Source organism: Phyllostomus discolor, chromosome 4 (assembly GCF_004126475.2).
Source record: "Phyllostomus discolor isolate MPI-MPIP mPhyDis1 chromosome 4, mPhyDis1.pri.v3, whole genome shotgun sequence".
NCBI lineage: Eukaryota > Metazoa > Chordata > Mammalia > Chiroptera > Phyllostomidae > Phyllostomus > Phyllostomus discolor.
The window spans coordinates 196915697-196940599 of NC_040906.2; the positions used below are offsets into that span (position 1 = coordinate 196915697).

At 47.7% G+C, this 24903-nt stretch overlaps 1 protein-coding gene across 2 annotated transcripts in view; it reads left to right on the top strand.

Moving 5' to 3' along the window:
• Positions 1–24903, top strand: part of UST (uronyl 2-sulfotransferase) — a 266013-nt gene that overhangs the window by 216864 nt on the left and 24246 nt on the right. For both annotated transcript variants that reach the window (XM_036024868.1, XM_028510379.2), the window contains exons 6-7: positions 2239–2336; positions 4222–4379. In XM_036024868.1, the coding sequence (XP_035880761.1) occupies positions 2239–2336; positions 4222–4379 (256 nt within the window). The remainder of the gene's footprint in view (positions 1–2238; positions 2337–4221; positions 4380–24903) is intronic.

A 24903-nucleotide genomic window follows, 5' to 3' on the forward strand; every position in this document is an offset into this window, starting at 1 on the left:
GACAGTTCGCCTCTGACCACACCCGCTCTGGCCAGAGTTCCCCTAGCTCTGCTGGTCGCCTGGCCCCTGGCTCCCCACACTCCGACCTCGGCCCACTTACTGGCTCCCTCTGACCTCAGGCTCGGGCTCTTGGAGGAGGCCAGCTGCCAGGAGACCCCCAGAGTGTGCAGGGCAAAGGGAGGTCTGAGCATCCTCCCGGCCACGCTGCGTCAGCCTCCCACACGAGCTTGGGTTTGTTTTACAACGTGTCAATCTCCTTATAGTTTCCTGATGGTGGACGTGGCAATACATGCATCATAATAAAAGCTAACATTTCCAAAAATGAATGAAGTATAAGTTCAATGTATTACCGTTATTCTTTTATATCTACCGCCAGAAATAACCCTTTAAACAGTTGGATGTGTATCCTTCCAGGTATCTTTGTGTTTATGTAAGCAAATATGTTTTTATAGTATCCTACATGTTCACATCACCTTGTAATTGGCTTATTTTCATTTGAAATTCATCACGGACACTTTTCAGGACAGTTCGTGTAGATGCTCCTTACCCTTCCTGGGTGCCCATGTTTCACTGTAGGAAAGTGCCGGATCATCCTTGCAAATCAGCCTCCCAGTAAGGAGCACTTAAGTTCTGCCATAGTTTGTCATAATAAATCTTTCAGCAACGAAGATCCTTATCTCCCTGTCAAATTTTCTTAGCACGGTATTTTGGGTCTGACATCATGCATTTTTAATGGCTTTCTATACACAGTGAGGCACTGTGCATTCAGCAGAAACCACGTTTTGAATTTTTTTGAATTTTGATCTTTTCCCGGACTAGTGGTGGGCTATGCAGTACACTCTCGTGATTCTGGGCAGTGGCAACAAGATGGTTTTGTCCAACTGTAGCTATGTAAGCGTTCTGAGCATGTTCAAGGTCAGCTAGGCTAAGCTATGCTGTTCGGTAGGTTATGTGTTTTACACGCATTTGCGACTTATGATATTTTCAACTTGTGATGGGTTTATCAAGACACAAGTCAAGGGGCAGTTGCTCTTTCTGGGAACTCTGTACCTCTGCTTCCATAGTACCCTCTGGTGCTCCAAGTGTGTTTGCTGCTGAGTCTGTTTGTTCCAGTGGAATTTGGTGTTGTAATTGTGTCATTTATTTCATCAATATATAAACCAAACAAGCATGATGGAAGGGGTGGGGAGAAAGGGTTATTGTAAAAAAAAGTTTAAGTTATATTTTTCTTATTCCCAACTTAAACAAAAAATTGATAATAGCCACTTACCCCTATCATATCAGATACAGTGACTTCAGATGACTGATAAACTGCATCAACCATGTGACCGTGTTTGCGAGTTAACACCCTCTCTTGGTCTGCCTTGACAGTGTCGTCTATGGAAAAACACCCACAGTTGTTGGTGTGTTTGTAGGTTGGGTTGTCTTTTCTCCCTAGAAACACCTAAGGACCAGTGTCTGAGCTAGGGCATCATCTGCCTTGATGGAAGCTGGTGTTCGGCCCTCCTGTTGGCTCCCAGCAAGCCATGGCAGGCTCTGGTGATGCTCACAGAGAGTCCATGTTTAATGGTGAACCCCATGAAAAAGAGAAACAGAAAATCAGGGAATCGCAACTGCTATTCGTGAAAGTGAGAGAAGTCTGTATACAAATGCCTTGTCACCTCCTGACCTAAAACAAAACCAGGAATGATTTTACAGCCCCTCCAAAATGAACAAACCCTTTATGCGGCTATTGTAGGCACTTAGTAATCATGTGTTGGGCGTGTGGATACGCAGGGAGACGCATTTCTACGGGGCTAGCCGTACAGGGATCTCAGGTTAAGTTGGAATGAATTAAGAATTAAGTCATACTGAATTCACTCAACAAATAATGTGTTAGGTTCCAACGGTATACCTACCAGCTGGCTGGTAACTGTGGCCACACCAAGCCACGGGGGCTAGACCTGCCCTCCAGATGCTGGATAGAGCGGGAGACCCCAGGCCTCTGGGGCACGCACAGGTGCGGTTCAACCTCCAGAGCCGGCACTCCTTGAGATGCTATGACCATCTGTGCCCCCGGCCAGTGGACCAGGAGGATGTGAGGGGAAAAGGAAGCGTTCCCACGAAACCTCCGGGCTCTCGACACCTCCTCAGGCTGACTTGGGTCACTTACGCATCCACGTTACTCACACTGTGTGGCACTTGACAAGTCGCTTACAGACGCTGCAGGGCGTCTCACTGCTGTGTTTTCTCTTCCAGGACATCAACGAGTGTATCCTTGAAAACTACCCCGAGTGCTCCAACCCCCGGTTATTCTACATCATCCCGTATTTTTGTGGACAGCACCCCCGGTGCAGGTAAGGACGGAAGGAAGGCTCCTGGGGACAGCGGTGGCAGAATCTGCTGTCTCTCGGCCTCTCGGAATTAAGTTAATATGAACTGTTAGTGTTTGAAGATCTTATTCAAGACTCTGAACATCCCATAAATAAAAAAAAATCAACAAGTCCAGTTCTGACAGAGCCCTGGGACCACCCCGTAAAGTTGTGCCCCTGGAAGGCCAAACAAACTCTTTCTTTATACTTAACACTGCAGAGCCAGGTGATAGCAAGGGCTGGGGGGCAGCACCAGCCTGCTCCTCCATAGTGACTGTGCCTCATCAACACCGGTCCTGGCCCGTGTCGCCTGTCTGATCGGGTCTGAAACCTTCACACCCGAAATTCGATAGCATCTCTCTCATGGGACATCCTTAGTAGAAAGAGAAGAAAGGACTTCCTAGTGATCACCTTCTTCAGAGAGTGACTTCCTCCGATTGTAGGGCCCTCGGGGTGCCATCTGCCCACCTCCTCCTGCCTCAGCGTCCCCGGGGCACTTGTTAGGAAGCCCCTGCTGACCGCAGTCTCTTCGGGGCAGGGAAGGCCTTCATGACCGCCTCCCGGGTGGTTGTGGCCGGGCTGCCGTTGAAACCCACTGTGCTAGACGAATGTGTGGCCTGGGGGACAAGTGGTGGTAACAATGACCACTCTCTCTGCTTGGAGGAAAATAAAGCCTGTTGCCAGGAGTGATGTTCCCCCCAGAGAGCACACTGAGTAGAAGGTCCTTGTGCCCCTGGAGAGACCGAGGGGAGATAGCTGCTTCCGAGTCGCAGCTCATGCACCGCGCTGTTCGCTGACACAGTGATCACTGTTGTTGTATTGAGTTTGCCCCACACAACAGTTTGTTTATGGCTGGGATTCCCGGACTAGACGTGTCAGTTTTCTGTTTCACCCTGAACTTCCTGAGCTCAGGGGGCCGCCCCGCTGTCCCCGTCCCTGGAATAAAGGACACCTGGTTCCAGATCAGTGCTTCGCACACTGGGACAGTTTGGAGCCAAATGACTCATTTTCCGTCACAATGAAGATATTTATTCCAGGAAACATGATACTAACTCCCTCAAGTATTTTCCTGATTATCTATTTCCTAATCTTGGAGAGAGTACTCATTGCTGTCTTATCTTGGTTCAGACGCAATGATTTTCAAAAACTCTTTCAAAATGGCACTTTGTCCCACCTCGACAACAAGCATGTGAGCTGGGTCTCAACAAGGGGATCCTGGCTCGCCCCAGTTCTCTGAGGCGGCGAAAGCCAGCCAGGCCGGGAGCCCCGCTCCTGCGACCCCCTTTCTTCCTCGCTCACACGTCGTTGTCCGCTTGGGGAGCTGCTCTACCAACAAGATGAGGCCGTTTTCCTTCTACCATTCAAAGACATTGCCTTTAAACTCTCGAAAAGAATAAGACAATTAGCAACCATGACCTGACCCTTATTTTGAGTCCTACCAAAATCCTATGTCAGTAAGTTTCATATTTCAAAACTTCTATCTTCATTTTATTGGTTCTGTTTGGTCTTCTTATTAAAGAGCCACTCTAATCACCCTTTGATCCATGTTTATGAGGACTAAGCCCTGACAGCCTGTGCCTGTATCCTCCTTCCCACAAATACTCGGGCCAGGGTCAGTAAGTTCAAGGGCCTGAGCGAGACCTGGAGCATGGGGTGGGTGGGGGGGAGCGATAGTGGTGAGCAGGCGGGGCAGGCCAGGGCAAGGCTGCTGCTGGCAGCTCCATCAGAGCTGGTCTTTGACCAAACGGGGGTCGACCTTATACAAATGCGGGTGTGTAGGCAGAAGAGAGACACTTGCAGCGTGTTGTTGCTGCATTGCAAAAAATGAATCTCTGATTTTTTTTTTAATATGATTTTTATATCCATACAGGGAGCCTGGCGAGTGGGCCCTGGAAAGAGCAAAATTGAACGTGAACGAAAACTTCCTGCTCGTGGGGATTCTTGAAGAGCTGGAAGATGTGCTGCTTTTACTGGAAAGATTTTTACCTCATTACTTCAAGGGCGTGCTCAGTATCTACAAAGACCCAGGTAACTCTGTAAGCAAGCTCTTCCCTGTTCTGAGTGTTACCCCCCTCGACACGGACTCAGGATAGAAAGCGGTAAAATCAGCTCTCCTGTTAATGAAGGACTGTCCCCCTGATGTGCAAAGCGAGGTTAAAACCATGAGATACTAACGCACAAGCCCTGAGCTTCAGGTCCAAAGATAAACTCGCCGTGCTTTAAAGGCTTGGTGGGGCCGTTTCTGCCTTTGGAAAGTGATCTGGGCCCCACATCCATCAGCCTTGTCCTGAGCGTGTTGCTGGGTGAACTGATGAGTGGGCTGGTGGGTGCCGGGCACCCACAGGTGGAGAGGCGTGGGCGTGTGGGAGCCTCTCCCAGCGCTGAAGCATCTCTGGTCTGTTTCCATTTGACAAAAGCACTCGGGCGAACAAAATCCTGGCGAGCAGAATAGACAGAGCAGCAAACCGAAAATACGATTATGATTGTATTCTCCCACATGGAGTGGCTCCCAAATGAGAAGCAAGGAAGAGAAGGCAGCAAAGCAATTGCAAAGGTTGCCCATAGTGCCACTGTAAATAGAATTACCCTCAGAAATGTATTTGCTTTTGTTACCATTATTGTATCCTGAGAGAAAGACAAACAGCATTGTTTGTCCCTTTCCCATTCTCCTTAATCTCCCGCTGCCACAGCGAGCCCCACACGTTTATTCACCGGTCTGTCGATGGTTTTGCTCTTTCGTCACCCTGAAACGGGAGGCTGCTGCACTCTGCCTTGGGGGAGTAGGGAGCAGCTGAAAGGCCCTACCAATGCAGCCTGCTGCCTCCCGTTCCGCAGCCAGGCAGGGACCCCACACCACACCTGGGTCACCGGCAGGTAGGTTGCCCAGGGTGTCTGGTCTTTGCCTACAGGAGCCTTGGGTCCTGTTCCATAAGGGGGCCCCTACCACCTGCAGGGTTGTGCTGCGGGGAGGCGGCTGCCTGGCGGATGTGCCCCAGTCTCCCAGGTCCCTCGTTCGGAGATAAATCCCGACGCACCTACATGCAGGAACATGACCGGGAACCTCAAGGTGCCCCGCAGGTGTGTCTCCTCAGCAGGAAATGTGTTCGGAAGGACCAGAAGCATAATAAACCCTAAAATAGTCAGTTTGGGGAACTAGGTCTCCCTTTGCCCTTTTAACAATGGGCACTTGCAAGAGGTTAGAGAATTTCAAGAAACCTGCTGTGACCAATGTTTAGTTCTGTGAGACAGGACAGCTCTGGTCTTTGTGCAAGGAGGGGTCTTATCCTAGATTAGATTCCTTTCGTGAAAAGGTTTACATCGTTCTTTGTTAGTTTGCCTCGCTTTCTCTTATTGTAGAGCAGGGGTGTGTGTGTGTGTGTGTGTGTGTGTGTGTGTAATACACGGTAAGAGATAAAGGCCGACTGAGTCCTGCAGACACTAGTGGTCAAATAAGATGAACACGCCTTTGTCCCAGCATCTGGGGAGAGCATCAGTGGCCCATGTCACACACATCTTGGGACCCGGAACCAACACTGTTCCAGGTCCCAGGACGCCACAGCTCAGCACAGCCAAGGTCGACCTCGGGGGTGTGGGCCCGCACACTTAGAGGAGGACATTTTCATCTTCGTCCTTCTCAAATGCAAATAAACCAGGAACAGAAAGCTTACCCCATTTAACTGCTGTCACCAGGTTGTGTCCCCTTGGCCTCCCAACTGTTTGCTTCACTTAAAAATATATGACTTCTCAGAACCCGTGGGCCTCGGCCCCATGACCTGTAGGCACATTAATTAAAGGAGAACATATTTCCGAAAACCGAATTACCGTTAGCTCGTTTGCCTCCAGCCGCAATCTTTCCACCAATAAATCAAAGACTGTTTTCCCTTCGAGTTCAGCATAGTAATAATACTCTGAGGCTTCCTCCAAAAGAAAGTCAGGGATGCCCAATCGTCCTGTGTAGTGGGGTGAGCGGTTTCTAAACACCCAGGGCCAGCGCGGGGCCAGCTGGCACCATCCAGCTGTGCTAGTGGCTCAACTAGTGGAACACATCTATACTGCCTTCAGCACCCACCCTTAGGTGCACCCACCCTTAGGTGCACCCACCTCCCTGGCTGGCCCTCACCATCCCCCAACAATGAAATAACGAAAGGGGTAACTCACAGTACAGAGAGGCTCTTCAGGCCCGTGGCCTGAATTCAGTCCCTGAATGGAACCGGTTGTTAAATATTTTGACTGTCGCCCCAGAATCACTCTCCAGCTGCCTCCCGTTGTGTGCACAACCGATGAACCTCTGAGTGATTCTTTCTTCAGTCACTTCCACTGTTTCATGGTCTGAAACGGATACACTGCGGGCTATCAATATTTTTCTTAGTCATAGTTTCCTTTGGAGCTAAACTCGTAGTGGTGTTAAAAGTGAAAATAAATAAGCAAATCGAAGACAGAGATTATGTGAGTATTTGCGATAGGAACAGTCATATAAACAGCCCTCACATAAACCTTTGACTGGGCAAAGAACTGAGCTGTTCTAGTTCAATAGCGCCACCTAGCAGCCAGACATGGAACTAACTGTGTGACCCAATATTAGCCCTTAACCTTCCTCCTTCCTGGGGACCTGAAAGCACCTGTGTCCGATCCCTTAACCCTGTATTCTAAATATGTTCCGTTACTAATATTACATTGGCATTTATTCCCAACCCATTTTCATTACAAACGTAAATATTGTCGTGGAAATGTTTACATTACAGTAGGGACTTTTGTGGGCTGCCTCGAAGAATCAGGCCACCAACTATTACAAAGGAAAAATGTGTAATTCCAAACAAATGACTAATCTTTGACAACTTAAATTCACTTATAAGTTGGGGGCTTTGTTTTTAAAAACTGTTGCTTACTTAAATGTTTTATAAACAATGGCGACAAATAGAGTACAAATTTAAATATTATCTTGTTACTCGGCAGGAATGATCATTAGACCTCCCACCAGAACTTTATAGTGCACACTCGGAGTTCATTTGCTGTGCAGTATTTAAATCTGAAGACGCTCACATAGAAAAGAATAACAAATATGTAGAAAGGAAATTTTAATATAGTATCCTACAGGGAAAATACAAGTTCTCATCTAGCAATAAAAAATGTCTCTGCTAAGTTAAAACAAATACTGCATGATTACAACTTGGCCTGTGTATCATACAGAATAGTCATTCTTTAAGGAAAGAACAGTGACTTGGGAGTTAGAAGAGACTTCTAGTCCTCTTTCTGCTCCAGTCCGGCCCATTGGACCCAGGGCAAGTGTATCTTTGGGTGGATGATCTCTAAGGTCTGAATTATTATACTACTAAAATATCACATAGAATGTTTTAAGGCTGCTCTTTCTATACTTTACGTAGTGATTTCCAGGTTTAGTTTTGTAGGCTAGCGCCACCTAGGGGACGCAATGGAATCTTGGATGGAGTTTTATGTTCAGAATCCGTTCTTCCTCGTAACTAGTGATGTTGCACCCACAATGGGATCCCATTTCAAACTTTCTGGCCACGATGTCCAGCCCCTTCTCTGCATGCATTATGCATTTTTGTTGAGACGACAGGGTATCAGAATGATCAGAGCACAGGCTCTCAAGCAGACGGCCTAGGTACAGCTGCCCCTCTGCTCCTCGACTGTGTGACCAGGGGCAAGTATAACCCTCCAAGCCTCAGTTTCCCCGGCTGTTTAATACACATATACAATACTGTCTAATCTACAGGGTTGTTGAGAGAGGTACCTGACCAACTCCATGTAAAGCCCTTAGCCCAGAGCCCAACAAGTGACAAGGACTCAGTAATTAGCTTTTGGGCCGCCAGTCACGTCGAGGGAGAGAGGTGGGGCCTGTGTCTGTGAGAAACTGGGACATCAAGCTCTCTTGTAACTTCTGAGAGAGAGAGAGAGAGAGAGAGGTGAACCTTGGCTGATTTCACCAATTACACCTGACTTAAGGGACGGGATCCGCTCTATTCTGGCCACACATCTTGTCCCTGAAACAATCACAGGGAGTAAGTCTCCTGGAACTGTTACTACAAGGACACACTTGGGGACTCACAAAACACACATCATCCAAGTCACTGTTTGTTTTAATTATTTGTTTTTATATCTGAACTCTTACCAGAAATATCAGAAATAACATTAAATGACCCCTCTGTTGAGATGGGATTGGGGCCAATCACCATTAACCTGTGCTGACTGCTGTATTTCCAGGCTGCTATATATTATATCATTTGTTAGACATAGGACAGGTGTCCAAAAGTGTAATGGGTTTTTTTTTAAGTAAGATCCTAAGATTCAGTTCTTTAAAAACCTCCAGTTCACTTTTACGTGCAGAATTATGCTGTTAGTGAATTAAACTTTGTCCAGCAGGTGGCAGTGCCTCTCCATTTTTCTCCAGGCCACGCCTGCAGTTTCCTAATGCAGAGTTTGCATCTGCATAAGGCTCCAACACAGATGCACAGTTAGGCCCAATTTGGGGCCTAAGAATGGGATCCTGAATATCAAAGGATTCCAAGTACAATTGAATGCAGGAGTCCAAACTGTGTTATATGAGAGCTAATTGGGGGTGGGGATGGAGTTTTACAATGAAATAAGTTTATGTGAGTTGAGAAAAATATATAGTAACCTCCTCCCTTTATTCATCGAGGATACCTTCCAAAACCCCAATGGATGTCCGAAACAGTGGCTTTTACCGAGCCCTATATATGCTATGTTTTTTTCTCGACATACTTTCCTATGATTCATGTTTAATTTATAAATTAGGCTCAGTAAGAGGTCAACAATGACTAAAAATAGAATGGTTATATCAATAACAGTATACTTTAATGAAAGTTATGTGGATGTGGTCTTTATCTCTCCCCCTAAAAATACTTACTGGACTCACCCTTTCACTCAAAGGACGCACTTTCTGGCCTTTCTTTGGCGTGTCCGCATTGCCGGCATCGCCACTCTTGAGCTCTAGGGCCATTACTGAGTGAGATGAGGGTGACCTGAGCACAGTCGATCCGATAGCCCAGACGGTTGCTAAGTGGCTAGCAGGTGAATAGTACATGCAGAGTGGCTGTGGCGGACTAAGGGATAATTTATGTCCCAGGCTGGACGGAGATTTCATCGTGCTACGCAGAACAGCACACAGTTTGAAACTTGTGAATTGTTTATTTCTGGAGTTTTCCACTAAATATTTTCAGACCCTGGTTGACCACAAAACCATAGAAAGCAAAACCGTGGATGAGGGCAGACTACTGTATACCATCCACTCTGGTTTTGTAAAAAAAATTCATCATTCTATAATTTCTGGATTAAACTGGTGCTGTCTTTTGCCTTTCATCTCCATTTTTTTTATTTTTTTAAAGATTTTATTTATTCATTTTCAGAGCGGGAAGGGACGGAGATAGAGAGAGAGAGAGAAACATCAATGTGCGGTTGCTGGGGGTCATAGCCTGCAACCCAGGCATGTGCCCTGACTGGGAATCAAACCTGGGACACTTTGGTTCACAGCCTGTGCTCAATCCACTGAGCTACACCAGCCAGGTCATTTCCATTTTTATTTTCTATCTCCTATTGCTTTTGTGCTATAACCAAATGCCAAAATGTTCTGGAACCTGACAGAGATACAGCTCTTGCGCAGGAGGAATTCATATGATATACATCTACAGACACCAATGAAGTTGTTCAAAGAACTCTACTTATCATTTATAAAGATAGGTCTGTGTTCTAGACCACCTGCGGTTGGCTCGTCTGCATCCATGTTCTCCCCGAAGATTTGATTTTCAGCAGCCATGTCCTCGGCCAGAGTCCAACCATGTTGGCCCTGAGTTGTGTGTGTGTGTGTGTGTGTGTGTGGGTGCATCCGTTCATTCAAACAGCTCAACTCCTTGATACACAACAGTCACACCTGAGTCTAGAGCCTTGGGTCCCATCAGCAGCTCCAAAATAATAATTTGCAAAGCGATTTACAGTTAGAAAGCACTTTCAGATGGAGTCCTCTGGAGGTGAGGGACACAAACAGTATTTCCCTCATTTTCTAAAGAAAGAAGTCAAGACTCAAACTGTTTGAACAACTAACTCGCCCACAGTGACCACGTCCTTAGTGACCACAGACATTCACACTCCCGTCCCCAGAACTACCACAGCCACCGTGAACTGCGATGCTCCCAGGATTCTTCATATTTAATGGCTAGCTCGGAGGTTATTAAGTATTAAACTCTCAGAGAATATATTGCAGGAGAAGGTAAAAGCTTAAAATAAAATCTATAGGTTATTTTTTTAATTTTTAACTTATAGTTTATATTCAACATTATTTTGTCTTCGTTTCAAGTGGACAGCACAGTGGTTAGATGGCCGTAGGCTTTAAAGAGTGTTCCCCCAATATTTCAAGTCCCCACCCGGCTCCGTACATAGTTGTTATGGTATTATTCCCTGTGCTGAGCTTCACATCCCCTGCCTACTTTGTAACTACTAAGCTATAGTTCTTAATCCCGTCACCTTTTGCACCCAACTCCCTTCCTGTCTGTCAACCATCAGATGTTTTCTGCATCTGTGAGTCCGTTTCTTTTTTGTTTGTCCCTTTACTTTGTTCTTTAGATTTCACATATGGGTGAAATCATCTGATATTTGTCTCTCTCTGTCTGCCTTATTTCACTTAGCGTGCTGCTCTCTAGGTCCGTCCACGCTGTGGCAAACGGTAAGATTTCATTTGTTACGGCTGAGTAATACTCCCCTGTGTATATGTGCTAGCACTTTTTTGTCCACTCGTGTGTCAGTGGGCACTTGTGTTGCTTCCGTGTCTTGGCTGCCGTGAATAACACTGCAGTGAACTTAAGGGCGTGAATGTTCTTGCAAGTTAGTGGTTGGGGTTTCTTCAGATATGTACCGAGAAGTGGGGTCACTGGGCCCTAAGGCAGTTCCTTTTTCACTCTTCCGAGGACCCTCCCCACGGCTGTCCGCAGTGGTGGCACCAGGCTGCACTCACTCCCACCCACAGCGACGAGGGCCCGCTGTTCCCCACGGCCTCGCCAGCGCTCGTGTAGACCCTCGTGTTCACGAGGGCGTGTGAGTTCAGAAGTCCTCCTCTGTCACTGAGGTGTTATCTTAAGCCAGTGTGCGGCGATCCACACAGAAGAAAATAATGTTGAACATGGATCCATTGGGCAGCATTCGATGTCTTTCTGGTGGGGACGGGGGCAGTGGCAGGGAACAGTATTGCCCGACTTTTAAAACAGTGTGTAAAAATGAAAACTGAAAGCGTATGACTGTTTTAACTGCGTCTGTTGAGTGAACAGTTAAAATTCACACATAATGTAAAGGCCCCTTTCAATGAACTCCTACGTGCTTAGGGCTCTTGAGCAAATACTTTCCTGGAGGGAACTCGCGAACCACAGACTGAGAGCTCGTTCCGCTCCCGGTGGCGTCACCTTCTCACGAGGGTTCAGCCTCCAAATGTGTCTGATGGGGTTTATGAGAGCTGAAATTGCAGCCTAGTTTTATATATATAATATATAATAGTATATAATAAAATATAAAAATATATAATAAATATATTAGTATATAAATAATAAAGCATATACTAATATATAATAAATAATATGTAATCCTATATATACTTTTGACCCATTTCAACTGTAATTGTAAACTCTGTTGGAAATAACAGTTACCTCGAATTCTATTTTTAAATGGATTTTTCACTTGCTTATTACTTTACTCTCGCCTTGGGGCCACCCCTTCCCCAGGAGAGGGCTTCGTCCATGTTATTGCCTAGGATAACAGGAAAACACGACTTCATGTACAGACACTGATTTTCTAGTAATAACTCTAGAAATAGTTCTCATCTGTGAAACCTGATGTTTGAATAGCAGGTTCCATCCGAACATACCAGAACAATTTCAACAGACGCATTCCGCGAGTGTGGGGGTGTCTGCAAAGCGCCGGTCCTGGGGAAGGGCCGTCTGGAGGTAAAGACAGTGACCGACCGGCCGGAAGCCGCCAGCCGCGGGGCTAGGGGAGCCCCTCCGAGCACAGGGATTTGTGCCAGGCCCCGAAGGGCGTACCGGCGCTCACGGAGGGGACCGGGATGTAGGAAGAGGCATTTCAGGCCGAAGAAAACAACGCGAGTGCAGGCATGGAGGCACGAAGGGCCAGGGGAGGCGTAAGGAGTGGCCCGGCCGTCCCCTGCTGACCCTGCCTCTTGGAGCTGGGTACCCCAAACCCTCACAGTCAGTCATTCCCCCTGCCGCCAAGACAGCCTGCAGAGGCAGGAAAAGCACCGGTAGCCTCAGCTCTCAATGGGGTGCAACCTGGGACTGAGCCACTCACACCAGCCCCAGAGCCGGTAGCCAAGCTGCAGTTGTCAGAGGTTCCTGTGTCACCCCCCCACCCCTGCACACACACACACATTTCCTGCCTTCTGCTAAGCCTGACCACCACCCAAGGACCCCACACTTCCCAAACAGCACCTCAGGGCTCCTGCCAGGCACCCAGGTCCCTATGCTGCGGTTTCTTCTAACAGCTTATTTCCCAGTCTCTTCACCTGAGATCCAGCCTTGGGCACCCACTGGCTCCAGGTGGCACCGCACCCCTCCAGACCCCAACCGCTGTCCTCCCTGGCCACCTGGACTCCCCCTTTCCCCCCAGCATGGACTCCCCTATAGTTCCCAGTCACTCCCTCACCCAGGCCTGGCTGGCTGGGCCCCCTGGTACTGACTCTGGTCTTCCTGGCCTCCCTCACCAGGGAGCCTTGGGATCGCCATTCCAGACGTCTGCCCTAGCCCCCACCTCCCACTCCATGCGCCCTGGGAAACTGCTCTAGGCTGCGTCCCGACCTCATCCTCTGGAGAACCCCGGACGCTCCCCACACGCACTCACACGGTGTGGCCAGGCGTGGGGGTGTGCGCTCTTCTCTGGTGATTCATTTCCCCAAACCAAAACCTGGCTAATAATATCTGGGTGTAGAGGTAAATTCTCTCTTCTTCAGAATTTAATCACGTCTACTTCGTTTTTAGTTGAGGTTGACAGGAATATGCTTTGCACTGAGTAAGAGTATTACTAAGGGTAAAATTAGTCACCACAAATTTCAGTTTCTGGACTTTCCTGATACACTCTGCGAAGCTGAAATGCTTCTAAAGCCTGGACAAGGCAGATTAAAGAGAGACCTGGCCCCGGAGGGTGACGGTGGGTCTGTTGTAAAAGACCCTGTGACCTCCCTGCTCCCACATGCCCGAGGCCCCTGTCACCGCAGGGACTCGTGTGGCGATGTGGGAAGAGCAGTGGGCAGAGATCTCAGAGCTGTCTCTGTGCCCTTGGCTCATGGCCTTGCCTCTCTGACATTCTTTGCTTATAAAATGTAGCCCCAGCTGGGGTGAAACACAATCCTTACCCGTTTTTGCATGACTCAACATTTTATCATGGAAGCTTCTATTTTTGTTCGCCTAAATCTTTTTCAAATTAAAAATGCCATTTCCTGGCCTGTATTTTTTCAGTACCTCAGACGTTTGATCAACATACAATGCCCCAGCGTTTCACATCTTGCAGACGGCATCAGACCGTGAAAGAATACAGCAACAAACTACAAATGCACCTGCGCACAGAACACGGCTGGTTCTGTGGCTCCTTGTGGGTTATCTGAAGCACGTGCATTTCATTGTGCACAAACGCACGGAGAAATTCAGTATAGTTCCCCGCGGATGAGAGTGGGAGAGGCTTGCTTGTTGAGCAGGGGTTTCAGGTGCTCTGACTGGAAAGTCTCACCCCCACCCCCGCTCTTGCCCGCACGGTGCTTCTAGGGACTTCTGCTGCCTCGTCAGAACCAGACACTGCTGTGGCTGGCTCAAAACATGACGTGCTCCCAGAATTTCACCTCCCTGTTTTCTCACTGCATTTTATGGATGAAAGTCATGTGTGCATGCAATTAAAAACCAAATAGCACTACAAATGAGTAATGACAAGCAGCAGTTTCCCACGCCAGCCCGCCCCTTCAAACGAAGTCTGCTTTTGCAGAGGCAAACCCTCTCGGCCCGGTGAGCAGTTTCTGCTGACAATCACCAACTACTTATGACTAGTATGTGCAGGCTGCTGCTTCTCGGTTTATTTAGTTGAGATACTGTTTTCAGTTCTCCTATTCCATCACCCTTGCCTCTCCCCCCTCCCTCCCCCCAGTCTTCCTGGTGTGGCCACAGCTACGTTTCAGATGCATAGTCCCTGTTCATGGGACTGTGACATATGCATTCATTTGCTGTCGATCCAAGTAGCCTGCCGTCATTTTGTTTCGTTTCTTGCATGATTTGTCAGTTTCCCTGGAATTAATTATTGCCTTGGTTTTGTTTTCATTGGCTTAGATTTATTTCTACGTATCAGAATTTCCATATGTGCCATTAGATCTGCTGTATCCATATTACTTCTTGTATTTTTTCCAGTATTACCATCCCACTGCCCCGCCTCCCCAGACCACCCCCTTCCTCCCCCCAGAGCTCTCTGCCTTCCTGCGTCAACCCGGCTCCTTACGCAGATGCTCCTGACAGCTGTGCTCGGGCACGTTCCCTCTACCACGCGGCTCTGCTGGGTCCCTGTTCTCTCGGGTCCCACGAATCCTGTTTCCTGATTTAATAACACGTCTTATTCCGAGCTATTTTCAAGTTGCTTCCCCACCAAAGGTGCATGGGAGGAGGTAGATTCCTGAGTCATTGGCCGTTGGAAGACTCAGAATTCCACTCTCTCGCTGGGTCGCCCGTTGTGGCAGCGGGTGGGTTTCTTCACGCCATTGCGTTTCTCCATTCCATTTCCCACCTCCTTTTCTCTGGCTTTTTGTTTTCTGTCTTTCTCCTGGAGTCTTCCCTTTATTCCTTTCGTGAAATTTTAGAACAATAGCCCCCGTGTGCTGAGTGTTCAGCAGACACTTTTAAGCTTAACATTCACATTTTTTTGTGCCTGGGAATGAATGCTTCTTGTTTTATTTCTTTCATGATCTTATCACCAGCATTTTCTCTGCTGCATTTCTGGAATGCCGTTGGTCGGGCTTTTGAGCCCCGTTCTCCCTTTCTACGTGTTTTCTTATCTTTCCCTGTCTAAATGTTTATCTCTTCGAGTGTTTACCTCTGGAACAGTTCCTCGATTTGTATTCCTATCAGTCTATTGAATTGTTTCTTTTCCAATAACTCTTTTTAAATATTTTTTCTTTTTACATAATACCTTCTTCTAATTTATTAAATGCAAGATGACCTTAAAGGTCTGAAAACTATAGAGATTTTTAAAAAAGGTTTCCATTCTTTCCCTGCATTATTTCTATCTGCTCCAAGTTCCTCTTCACTGTTCTCGTTGGTCTGGGCGGCTGTCCCAGCCCAAAGGCTTCCTCGGTGACCTGCGTCAGGATTTGTATTTGAGGGGGAGGCGCCGAAGAGCTCGTTGAAAGGACTGAGCAGTGGGAGCGGCTCACTGGCTAATGGACTCCGCTTGGCATGACCTAGCAGCACTAGAAGGTTTGTTGGAAAAAAAAAACATTTGTTAGTGATTGTACGTCTTGTTTCTCTGGTGCTGATTCAGTTTTCCCACGGAAGAATTCCCCAAACATTTGCTTGGGGGTGGGAGGGGAGGAGGACGTACATGTGGTTGCTGGGGTGGGAACAGGAGCTGAAGACCCTCATTCACTGCACCATCCACTTAATTGTCCTCCTTTTCGTCCTTGCCTCTCCTTTCTGTCCCCTGGGTGAGCAGGTCAGTCCGGAGCCTCTGCCCACATTCTTTGGAAACCAGCTCCTAAGACTGGCTGCTCCAAGGCCATGAGGAAAGCCCTGCAGAATGGGGGAAGAGGCTTCACAAGCTATATGGCCGCCTGCAGCTGTGGGGGAAATCAGGGCCCAACAGCTTCACACCCAGGCTGCCTGCCTCATGCCCAGCTTTCCATCCGGGACACCTGGTGCCAGCTCTCTGTGCATCAGGGGTTCTGCAGGGGGAGCTGTCCCTCCTGACGTGGGTCCCCCTCCGCCAACACTTCAGATGTGCTTCTTCCGCTCAACTAGATTCCTCCAGCCGCTTTCACCTTCCAGACATTGGTTGAGGTCTTTCTCTGACCTCACTCTCCAATCGTTTGTTCTCGTGATCTTGCAATCACAAAGAATAAAATTATTATTCTTTACTGCCGTTCTTGCGAAGGTTTTCAAAGGAGAGGAATTGAAGCCATGTGATCAGCCTGCTACATTTAGCTGGGAATGTTCTAAGCACATGAACTTTAAGATTCTGATGGCCAGTTTTGTGTTTGTGGCTCTCAGCTAGCTCTCTTAGGTACGTTTGTCTCCTGTGAGAGCAGTGTAGCCACCACGTAAGTCGGGCTGCCTTAGTGCCGCCACCTTCGGCATCTGTGTCTTGGTGAAACAGTACAACAAGTTTTTGGTGAAATTCCAAAAGCAAAACCAACAAACAACAACGAGATCCTCTAATGATAACTCATTAATTAAACTCCATTGGGTTGTTACTGAATGATGTGGCAGTCATGAGGCCCCAAACTACTATGCCTTTCCAATGACTTCAAAGACAGACCAGGGCCCTGCTAGCAGTCTCTTTGGTGGGAGAGAGGGTCAACTATAAGAACTAGTAAAAAGACACTCTCGTGATCCGAGGCGGGTGCGCAACCTTCCAGAGACACATTCCAGGGTAACCTGGCAGACGCATGCGTCTGCATCCCACGCACTGTCACGTGTCACTTCCCCAGCGCAACGCAAGGGTAGCTCCCAGCGCAGAGTAGGGGGCCCTCGGTTCGAGAGCGCTGTCAGCCAGCTCAGGGCCGAGGAAAAAGCAGCCATTGAGAGGGGTTCTCGGCAGCAGCTGCCTGAGCAGCGGTAGCAGCAGCTCATATAACAAATGTTTCATGACGAATGCAAACAAAAGCCAGCTCTGAAATTCCAGCCACGCCATGTCCAAGCCCGTTCAAAATCGTATAACCACTCGGTTCGACTTTTTTCCCCCTCTCTAAATGCATTCCATATGAGCCGTGGTGTTGGGCCGGCTGGGATCGCCTGCGTTCCCTCAGAAAGTGGTTTCGAAAGCCCAGACTGAAAGGAAAGTAAGTCAGTGGGAAAACAAACTCAAAGTAAACACTGGGGCTCAGGTGCGGGAGGTGTGTTTGTTTTCCCGGCCAGGCTCACCCCCTGGACCGGGCTGGAGGCTGGGAATCGGTTAGCGGGGCCCCTGGGGCGGCAGTGGCCCTGCCCGCGGCCCGAGCTGCTCTCCAAGTGTGGTCTGAGCACCAGTGCCGTCCGCACGCTGTTTTCCTCCAGCCGGTGATGAGGTGATGAGACCAGGGCAGCGATGGAGCTAAGCCTTCAGAAACTCGCATGGCGAATGGGCATGGCTGTGATCTTTTTTTAATGACTTATTTTTATTGTAGTTTACAATAATGGATCTGAGATGGATTATGGGCTGGGGTAGGGGGGAGTGCGAGACCGTTTGAGAAGCACGGGTGGAGACTCTCCTGGCTTGGGCGGCCCAGGTCGGGGAGCTGGGGAGCCGTCCAATCCCCGAGACCACCGCGGCATTTCGGGCTCATGAGGCACTATGATTCTTCCCTACGCTTTCACTTTCTCAGCTTCGAGTTGAAAGTGCTGCTCCATAGAAATGGCCCAACTTCCAAGCGCAAAGAAGTGTGATGCTCTGAAACTCTTGCCTTCCTAAAACTGGTGCCTTTTGGAACTAAAACCTCTAAAAATGGCAATTCACACTGGGATAGTCCCTGAAGCCTTGTGCCTTAGATTTATGCTGGCTCACCTCCTCCTCACAAGTGCATTAGGTGGTGTCCTAGGCTGAATTGTGGCCTCCCAAAAGATACAAGTGTTGACACCGTAAACCCCTGTATCTGTGACTGTGACTTTCTTTGGAAATAAGCCCTTTGTAATTGTGTTAAGATGAGGTCACATTGGCTGGGAGGGGAGTTCAATCCAATGACCAGTATCTTTATGAAGAGAGAGATTCAGAGACTCAGGGAGGAAGGAGGCAGAGACTGGAGTTACGATGCCACAAGTCAGGGAACGCCAAGGATTGTCGGCAAACACCGGAGCTAGAAAGAGGCAAAGAGGCTTCTTCTCCGGAGCTTCCGGAGGGAGCACAGCCCTGCTGACACCTTGACGTTGGGGTTTCTAACCTCCCAAACAGTGAGAGAATAAATCACCACTGTTTTAAGCCACTCGTGTCTTTCGGTAAATGTATGGCAGCCCTAGGAAACAAATGCAGATGAGAACCCTCTTCAGCCCCACTTCCAGATGAAGATCCAGAGACTCTGTTCTAGAGTCTGCTCGCGCTTGAAGCAGCCCGAAGGTAGCAGAGGCTGGGTCTGAACACAGGAGCACTGCCCACCCCTCCAGATCACCTCCCCTTGTCGCACGAGGGGAAGAGAATCATCTAACATTCGGAGAAAGTGAAATAAGCAACTGTACAGCGATACAATGACATTTTATGAAGCCATTGGAATTTTATGTTGAAAGACTATTCATGACATTGGAAAATACTCTGAAAAACAATATGAAAAATCAGTCTCAGTATTATTTATATTTTTATATTCTATAATACTTATACGTGATTGTAGTACACACACTCACACTCATAATATGAAAGGAAAAAAACACCAAAAGAATAGCAGTTGTTAATTGTGCTCGTGGATTCTGGGTAGTTTTTCTCTGCTCCTTGAGCCTTTTCTGCATCGCCTGCCTTTACTGGAATCAGCATGTATCGCAGATAGCCACCGTGCGTTACGTCCCGGCCACATCCAGGCTCTGTGACCTGTGCTCTGCATGCATGCTCTTCATCATCACAGTGGCGTGGCAAGCTAGATATTATCCTCCACCTTCCCCAGAGGAGAACACACCCCTGACCGTCTAGGGACTGTGCCGGAGGTCTCTCAGTCGGGGAGGGGCGGAGCCTGTCTGGCCCCAAGCCCTGTGAGCTTCCCGCCAGGCTTTGTGGCCTCTTCCACTTCCACGATCAGAGGCAAAGGGATAAAGATAGTGGGAAGGGGGACAGTTGAGCAACGTGGAAATGAGGAAACAAGGAGAAACCATCCCTGCAGCCTCAGGCAGGGCTTGCTCAACCTCAGTCCAAACTTAAGTCATTTTTTAAATAGAGTATTGAAACAATTTTATCCCTTTAGTATGTCATATAGTTTTACCACAGAATTTCAATTTTCAGTGGACTGATTCTGTGTGTCCATTATTTTGATCTGATTTTTATTTCTATTATTTGTATTTTTGCCTGGAAAAGATCTAGGTACTAGCAGATGAGCATTGTAAAATGAATCATAGATGTGTAATTTTTTTTACTTAGTTCAGTCCATGAAAAGCCTTGAGAGGATGGCATGCGTCCCTGTTGGGTGGGTATGCCATATGTGGAGATGCGAACCACTCAGCTCCGTGGCACAGCTTTGGAAGAGCTCAGGGGCATCGTGGTAAAGACCCCCAAGGTCTCTTCTTACCAGATTCTGATTTTATGACCTGAGTGCATTTTCTTAGCCATCTTAGTAATATGCTAGAGCAGAGACGCTTTTTGGCCCAGTGAATGAATTGTACACCACGCTCCTCTTTGCTCTGAGACCAGCAGTCTACAGCCCTCCTGTAAGAGCCTGGTGGGTGTCAGTTGGGCGGAAATGCTACCTTCCTTAGTGACGCGTAAAGCCCATCTTTCCCAGGAAGGAAATCTTCTGATAGGGAGAGGCAACCAGGTCACTCATTTGACAAACACTGATATCACGATTACTATGGGCCAGGGAGCGCGTGAGCACTTAGAGATATTAACCCACTTCCTAGTCATCAGACCATCAGACTTATCTCTGGGGCTCCTGGGGATCGCCCACAGCACCTCCCTTCTCCTGAGTCCTGCAGACCCCACGGTGGTAGGGAGTGCCGACAGTCCCTGGTCAATGTGAAGTGCACACACCACAGTTAGGATGTCAGTTAAGTGTTTGTTCTCTCCTGTAAATGAAGACCCAGGTCCATCTATCTATCGGTCAAGCTTCGCCCGTAGCCAGAACAGACCTTGCTCATTGCAATTACATGAAGTTCCTCTGCTGCATCTTCCTACTCCATCTTTCTAGGTAGATTTGCCCTACCCCATCCCTGCCTCCGGACTTCCAGTATCCCCGGGCAGTATTCCCACACCCTAAACAGCTCATTCCACGCTAACAGTCCTGGGCATCAGAACCATCCTCTCCCGAAAGGTAGCTGTCCCGTGGCCCTCTCCCTCAGAGACAATTCTAGAAGCATGAAGATATTAACAGCTGACAATAGCACAATTTGTCTTGTCCAGGGGAATTTCTATGACTAAAAACAATAATAGTAACTTCCAGAACAGCGCCTTGCACGTCGTGGGAATTCAATAACAACTCTTTGAATGAATAGTGAAGGCATGTCCTGTGATAAACATTTCATGTGGACTCCCTACTTTAATCTTCAGAACAGCCCAATAACATAGAGACTTTTATTATTCCCATTTTACAGATAAGTAAACTAAATTTAAAGAGTTATTAAATGACACATCATCGTTTTATGGGGAGATTCCTTAGAAAAAGAATCATTTTAGGTACTTTTTTATTACACATGTACTGAAAGTGATTTTAAAGAGCTTTTTAGGAGAAAGTATGTTGCTTTATTCACCTCAGTTTGGTTCAGTGGAAATGTAGGAAGGTGAAGTAAACCTCCGTTGGGGTCAGTCCATTGTCTTACCTTTTTGACGCTTGCGTTCAGCGCGTGAACAACAAGGGCAGAGGATGCAGTCCTGGTGGCCTTAGGGCATGGCGATATACTCTACACCCCAGCAGCCTGCCCTGGGTCGCACAGCACCAGGATTTGGACTCGAGCACAACCCCCACACTCACCGCCACCTGCCGTTTCCCCTGAGGTGTGACGCTCCACTTCAAGGGAAGAACTTGGCAAAGGTAGAGATCCAGGCATGGGCCGTGCGACCAGAATGAGAGCTTTTTCCAAGGGGTGGGTTTGGAGCAGCCCCCTCTCTTCCTCCGGGCAACCACACCACTGACATGACTCTCTGTTCTGCCCACACAGCCCATGTGCTCAATCTGAAGGCCACTCTATGGTCCTCAGGGACCCCTTTCACTGGCCCATCCCCTTCACTTTAAATGAAAAAAAAAACATTGTGTGTGCCCGCTGGTGTGTGTACACCACCATCAAAGGCTTTTCTGGGAAGTGTTTTCAGATCTGCGTAGGCATTGCCAACCCCAGACCGGTGAGGACCACAGACTGTGGCGAGACCAGCTCTCCAGGCTTCCACCCCCGCTCCCCCCTCCCCCCGCCTTTCCCGTAGCTGGTCTCTAGGAGGGTCTGCCCACTGGCAACATGCTCCTTCAGCAGGTCTGTGAGCCCCACCGCAGCGGTGCAAGCCCCGTGGGTGCGAGCCGAGACACGGGCAGGCCTGACCTGAGGGAGAACACCCAGGAGGGCCATGGAGCTGGCTCTCAGGGAGAGGAAGTGGCCCGATAGGGACCGAGGCTGGCCATCTTCTTCAGGACCCAAATGCAGAGCTGACGCTCCAAATGGTGATGAAGCCTCGTGTTTGTGCAGGGTGGTGTTTGGCTCTGCCCCACTTCTAGATTTCCACATTATAGCACAGGATATTGTTTGTCTAAGGATAATAGGGCATATGAGTTGGTCCTTGGCACTGGTCATGGAAGATTAGCTTACTTTCACCAGCCCAGAATCAGCCCCAGTGGCTATCAAGAAAGACCACACAACTCCCAGAGTGTCTATAAGTAGATACCAAACCACATGTGTTACCAATGTTGATCTTAGACCATATTATTATTAACTCTGCTTTGGTGGAAAGAGGGCCCCATCATATTGTTAAAATAAGAGTTTCACAGCCTTTAAGTGACTAAGATACGTCACTTTTAAGATGTTTTTCCAAAAGAAAATGTTAAATCCCAAATACATTTTTTTGGCTGAAGAGTTGGTTTTAATGGTCCAGAGTCAAAAACTGTAACTTAATTCCTTGTAAAACTAAAATCAATTTCATGAGGCTTCTGCTAAACAGTTCCCTCTGTTCAGCTGGAGATTTCTCCCAGTTCCTAACCCTCACAATGTATTAAGACGTTCTTTTGCAACGCCAATGTTTTTCCATTTAAAAGAATTCTGTTGTCAGTATCTGACTTCTGTTGACACACAGTAGCTTATTCGTGGCCTCAGTCATGGGACTGTGGTTATCGTGTCCCCTGCCGCTCACTCCCTTTTTCCTTGGTATCCGTGAGGGAACGCGGTGTCCAAAGGACAGTGTACATCTGCAGTTTCCCAGGTTTTGCTTTCCGAAGGTGATGAGGATTGTGTGTGCTATTCAGAAGTCTGCGTGGCTAGGTCCAACTTAATGCTAAGCGTGACTGGCATCTTCCCTATCTCATTCATTCGTGAGCGTCGGCTACGTGCCTGTGGCTCCCACTTAATACCTCCCGCGACAAGAATGCTGAGCCCCACTGAAATGCGGCCATGTATCTGGAGAACTCCTAATACAGATCCAAGTCATTTTCAAGTCTGCTTAATATCGTTCTCAGAGGTCTAATATTTAGGACACAAATAGCAAACCTTCTTCCAATAGCACATGCTTTAGATATCAGATTAATGTAGCACTTGCAAAAAAGGGAATAGTTTTCCCACCCAAAAGAAAAAGGCCAGTACACGACCACCAAAGGCTTAGTGTTTTGTTTTGTTTTGTTTCACAAAATAAAAAGGAATCTTACCCCAAAGTGAGCACACATTGCTGAAATAATCAATGTCTCATCAACAGTAGGACAAATTCTGTAAGTTTTTTTTAAAGATTTCATTTATTTATTTTTAGAGAGGGAAGGGAGGGAGATAGAGAGAGAGAAACATCAATGTGTGGTTGCTGGGGGTCATGGCCTGCAACCCAGGCATGTGCCCTGACTGGGAATTGAACCTGTGATGCTTTGGTCCTCAGCCCATGCTCAATCCACTGAGCTACGCCAGCCAGGGCTTCAAATTCTGTAAGTTGATAAGTGCCATTCTTTATTAGGCATGGAACAGATGTGGTACTGTTTTCAGATTTAGACAGATGTAGGAGTTCTGGGGTTGAGTCCTGGGACACAGTCTTGAGATGAAGTATGGATGTGTGGACGGCTTTTCTGGTTGTTACGTGTTATTTATAATGAGCTCTTCGGGCTCAGAAACTAGATCTTTAAAGTTCACCTTTTTATGGAATTAATTTCTTTTGAAACGTGTTCTATGTTCCTTATTTTTCCATAAGTTCCCATTCACTTCTTAGTAAATGTTATTTTTTACTAAGGACACAGTGCTACAGAGCGAGGTGGAGAAGGAATTCATTGGTCTATGAACTCAATTCGGTGTTGTTGAGAACCTGTTGTGTGTCCAACCCGGCCAGGTGCAGGAAGAACCCACCAGGAAGTGCTTCTTGGTGCGTGTGTGGGTCTCCAGGGACAGTGATGAACATCCCGACTCTCCTGTTCACCCAGGGGGTTATGGGAGGTGCTGGCTTGGGAAATCCCACATGATGCCAGAGCAGTGTGAACACCTCACACACTGAGCCACTCTCTGCTAGAGTTGAAAGATGGAGCTTAAAGTCAACCAGACTCTCTGAGAGAAAGCAGTAGGGTCTCCAGCAGCAAGGCAACTCCTGGTTCTCTGTTTCCTTTCATCAACTTTGTGGGACTTCATGTCATTTTTTATTTAAAAAGCCATTGATCACCCTACAGCCCCATCATGTTGCTAGTCACCCAAGTTTGGAAGCTCAAAGTCCTTTTTGTTTATAACTGAAGATAACCATTCCCCAGAAGTTCTGCTTAAGAGCACTATAGACAATCTCCAGCTCGCCATAGAACACACGGATGCCAGATTGCTGGGTGCCAGACATGCATCTCTCAATAATTATTGTCTCCTCAAGGCCACAGTCAAGACATATTCACTAGAGAACTGGAAAAGATTTCCCCCTTAAATCCATGCAGCACTTTAATGCACTTGGAAGTGCTTACACCTGGAGTGCACCATTGCAACCCTGTTTCTGGAGCCCAGACTTTTCCTTGGTGGACAGAATCTACTCGTAAATGGCAATAGCTTCAACCCTATCCTAAAAAGTTAACAAAAGTAGGCTCACGGGTTTCTTTGGACAAGCCACACACCTGAAGTGTTATATGCTGGTCCCAGAGCCAGCTACTGACCAGAGTTTTGGTCCTCACTGCCCTTCAGCAGACCGAGGAGTTAGCTGAGCCTTTGGAAACCTGGTCCACTTCACCTTGTCCTTGACAGTATGTTAGGGAGCTAATAGCTGCACTTTCACAAAGGCGTCTTCTATTAGTAAGGCTTTCTTTTCCTTTCTTGAGGCAGGGAAGCAGTATCACACAGAAACCAAGGTCATGGCCTTTGGAGCCAATAGACAGTTTGAAATCAACTCTAATTTGTAGCATCTATGTAACCCTGGGCTGGTTCTGTAACCTCTCTGGGCCTCGGTTTCCTGTCTGAAAGAGGAGGGTAGTAACCTGAGCTGTGGGTTAACAGAGATAATGTCCTCACGCACAAATCTGTAGTTTCCAAGGCAC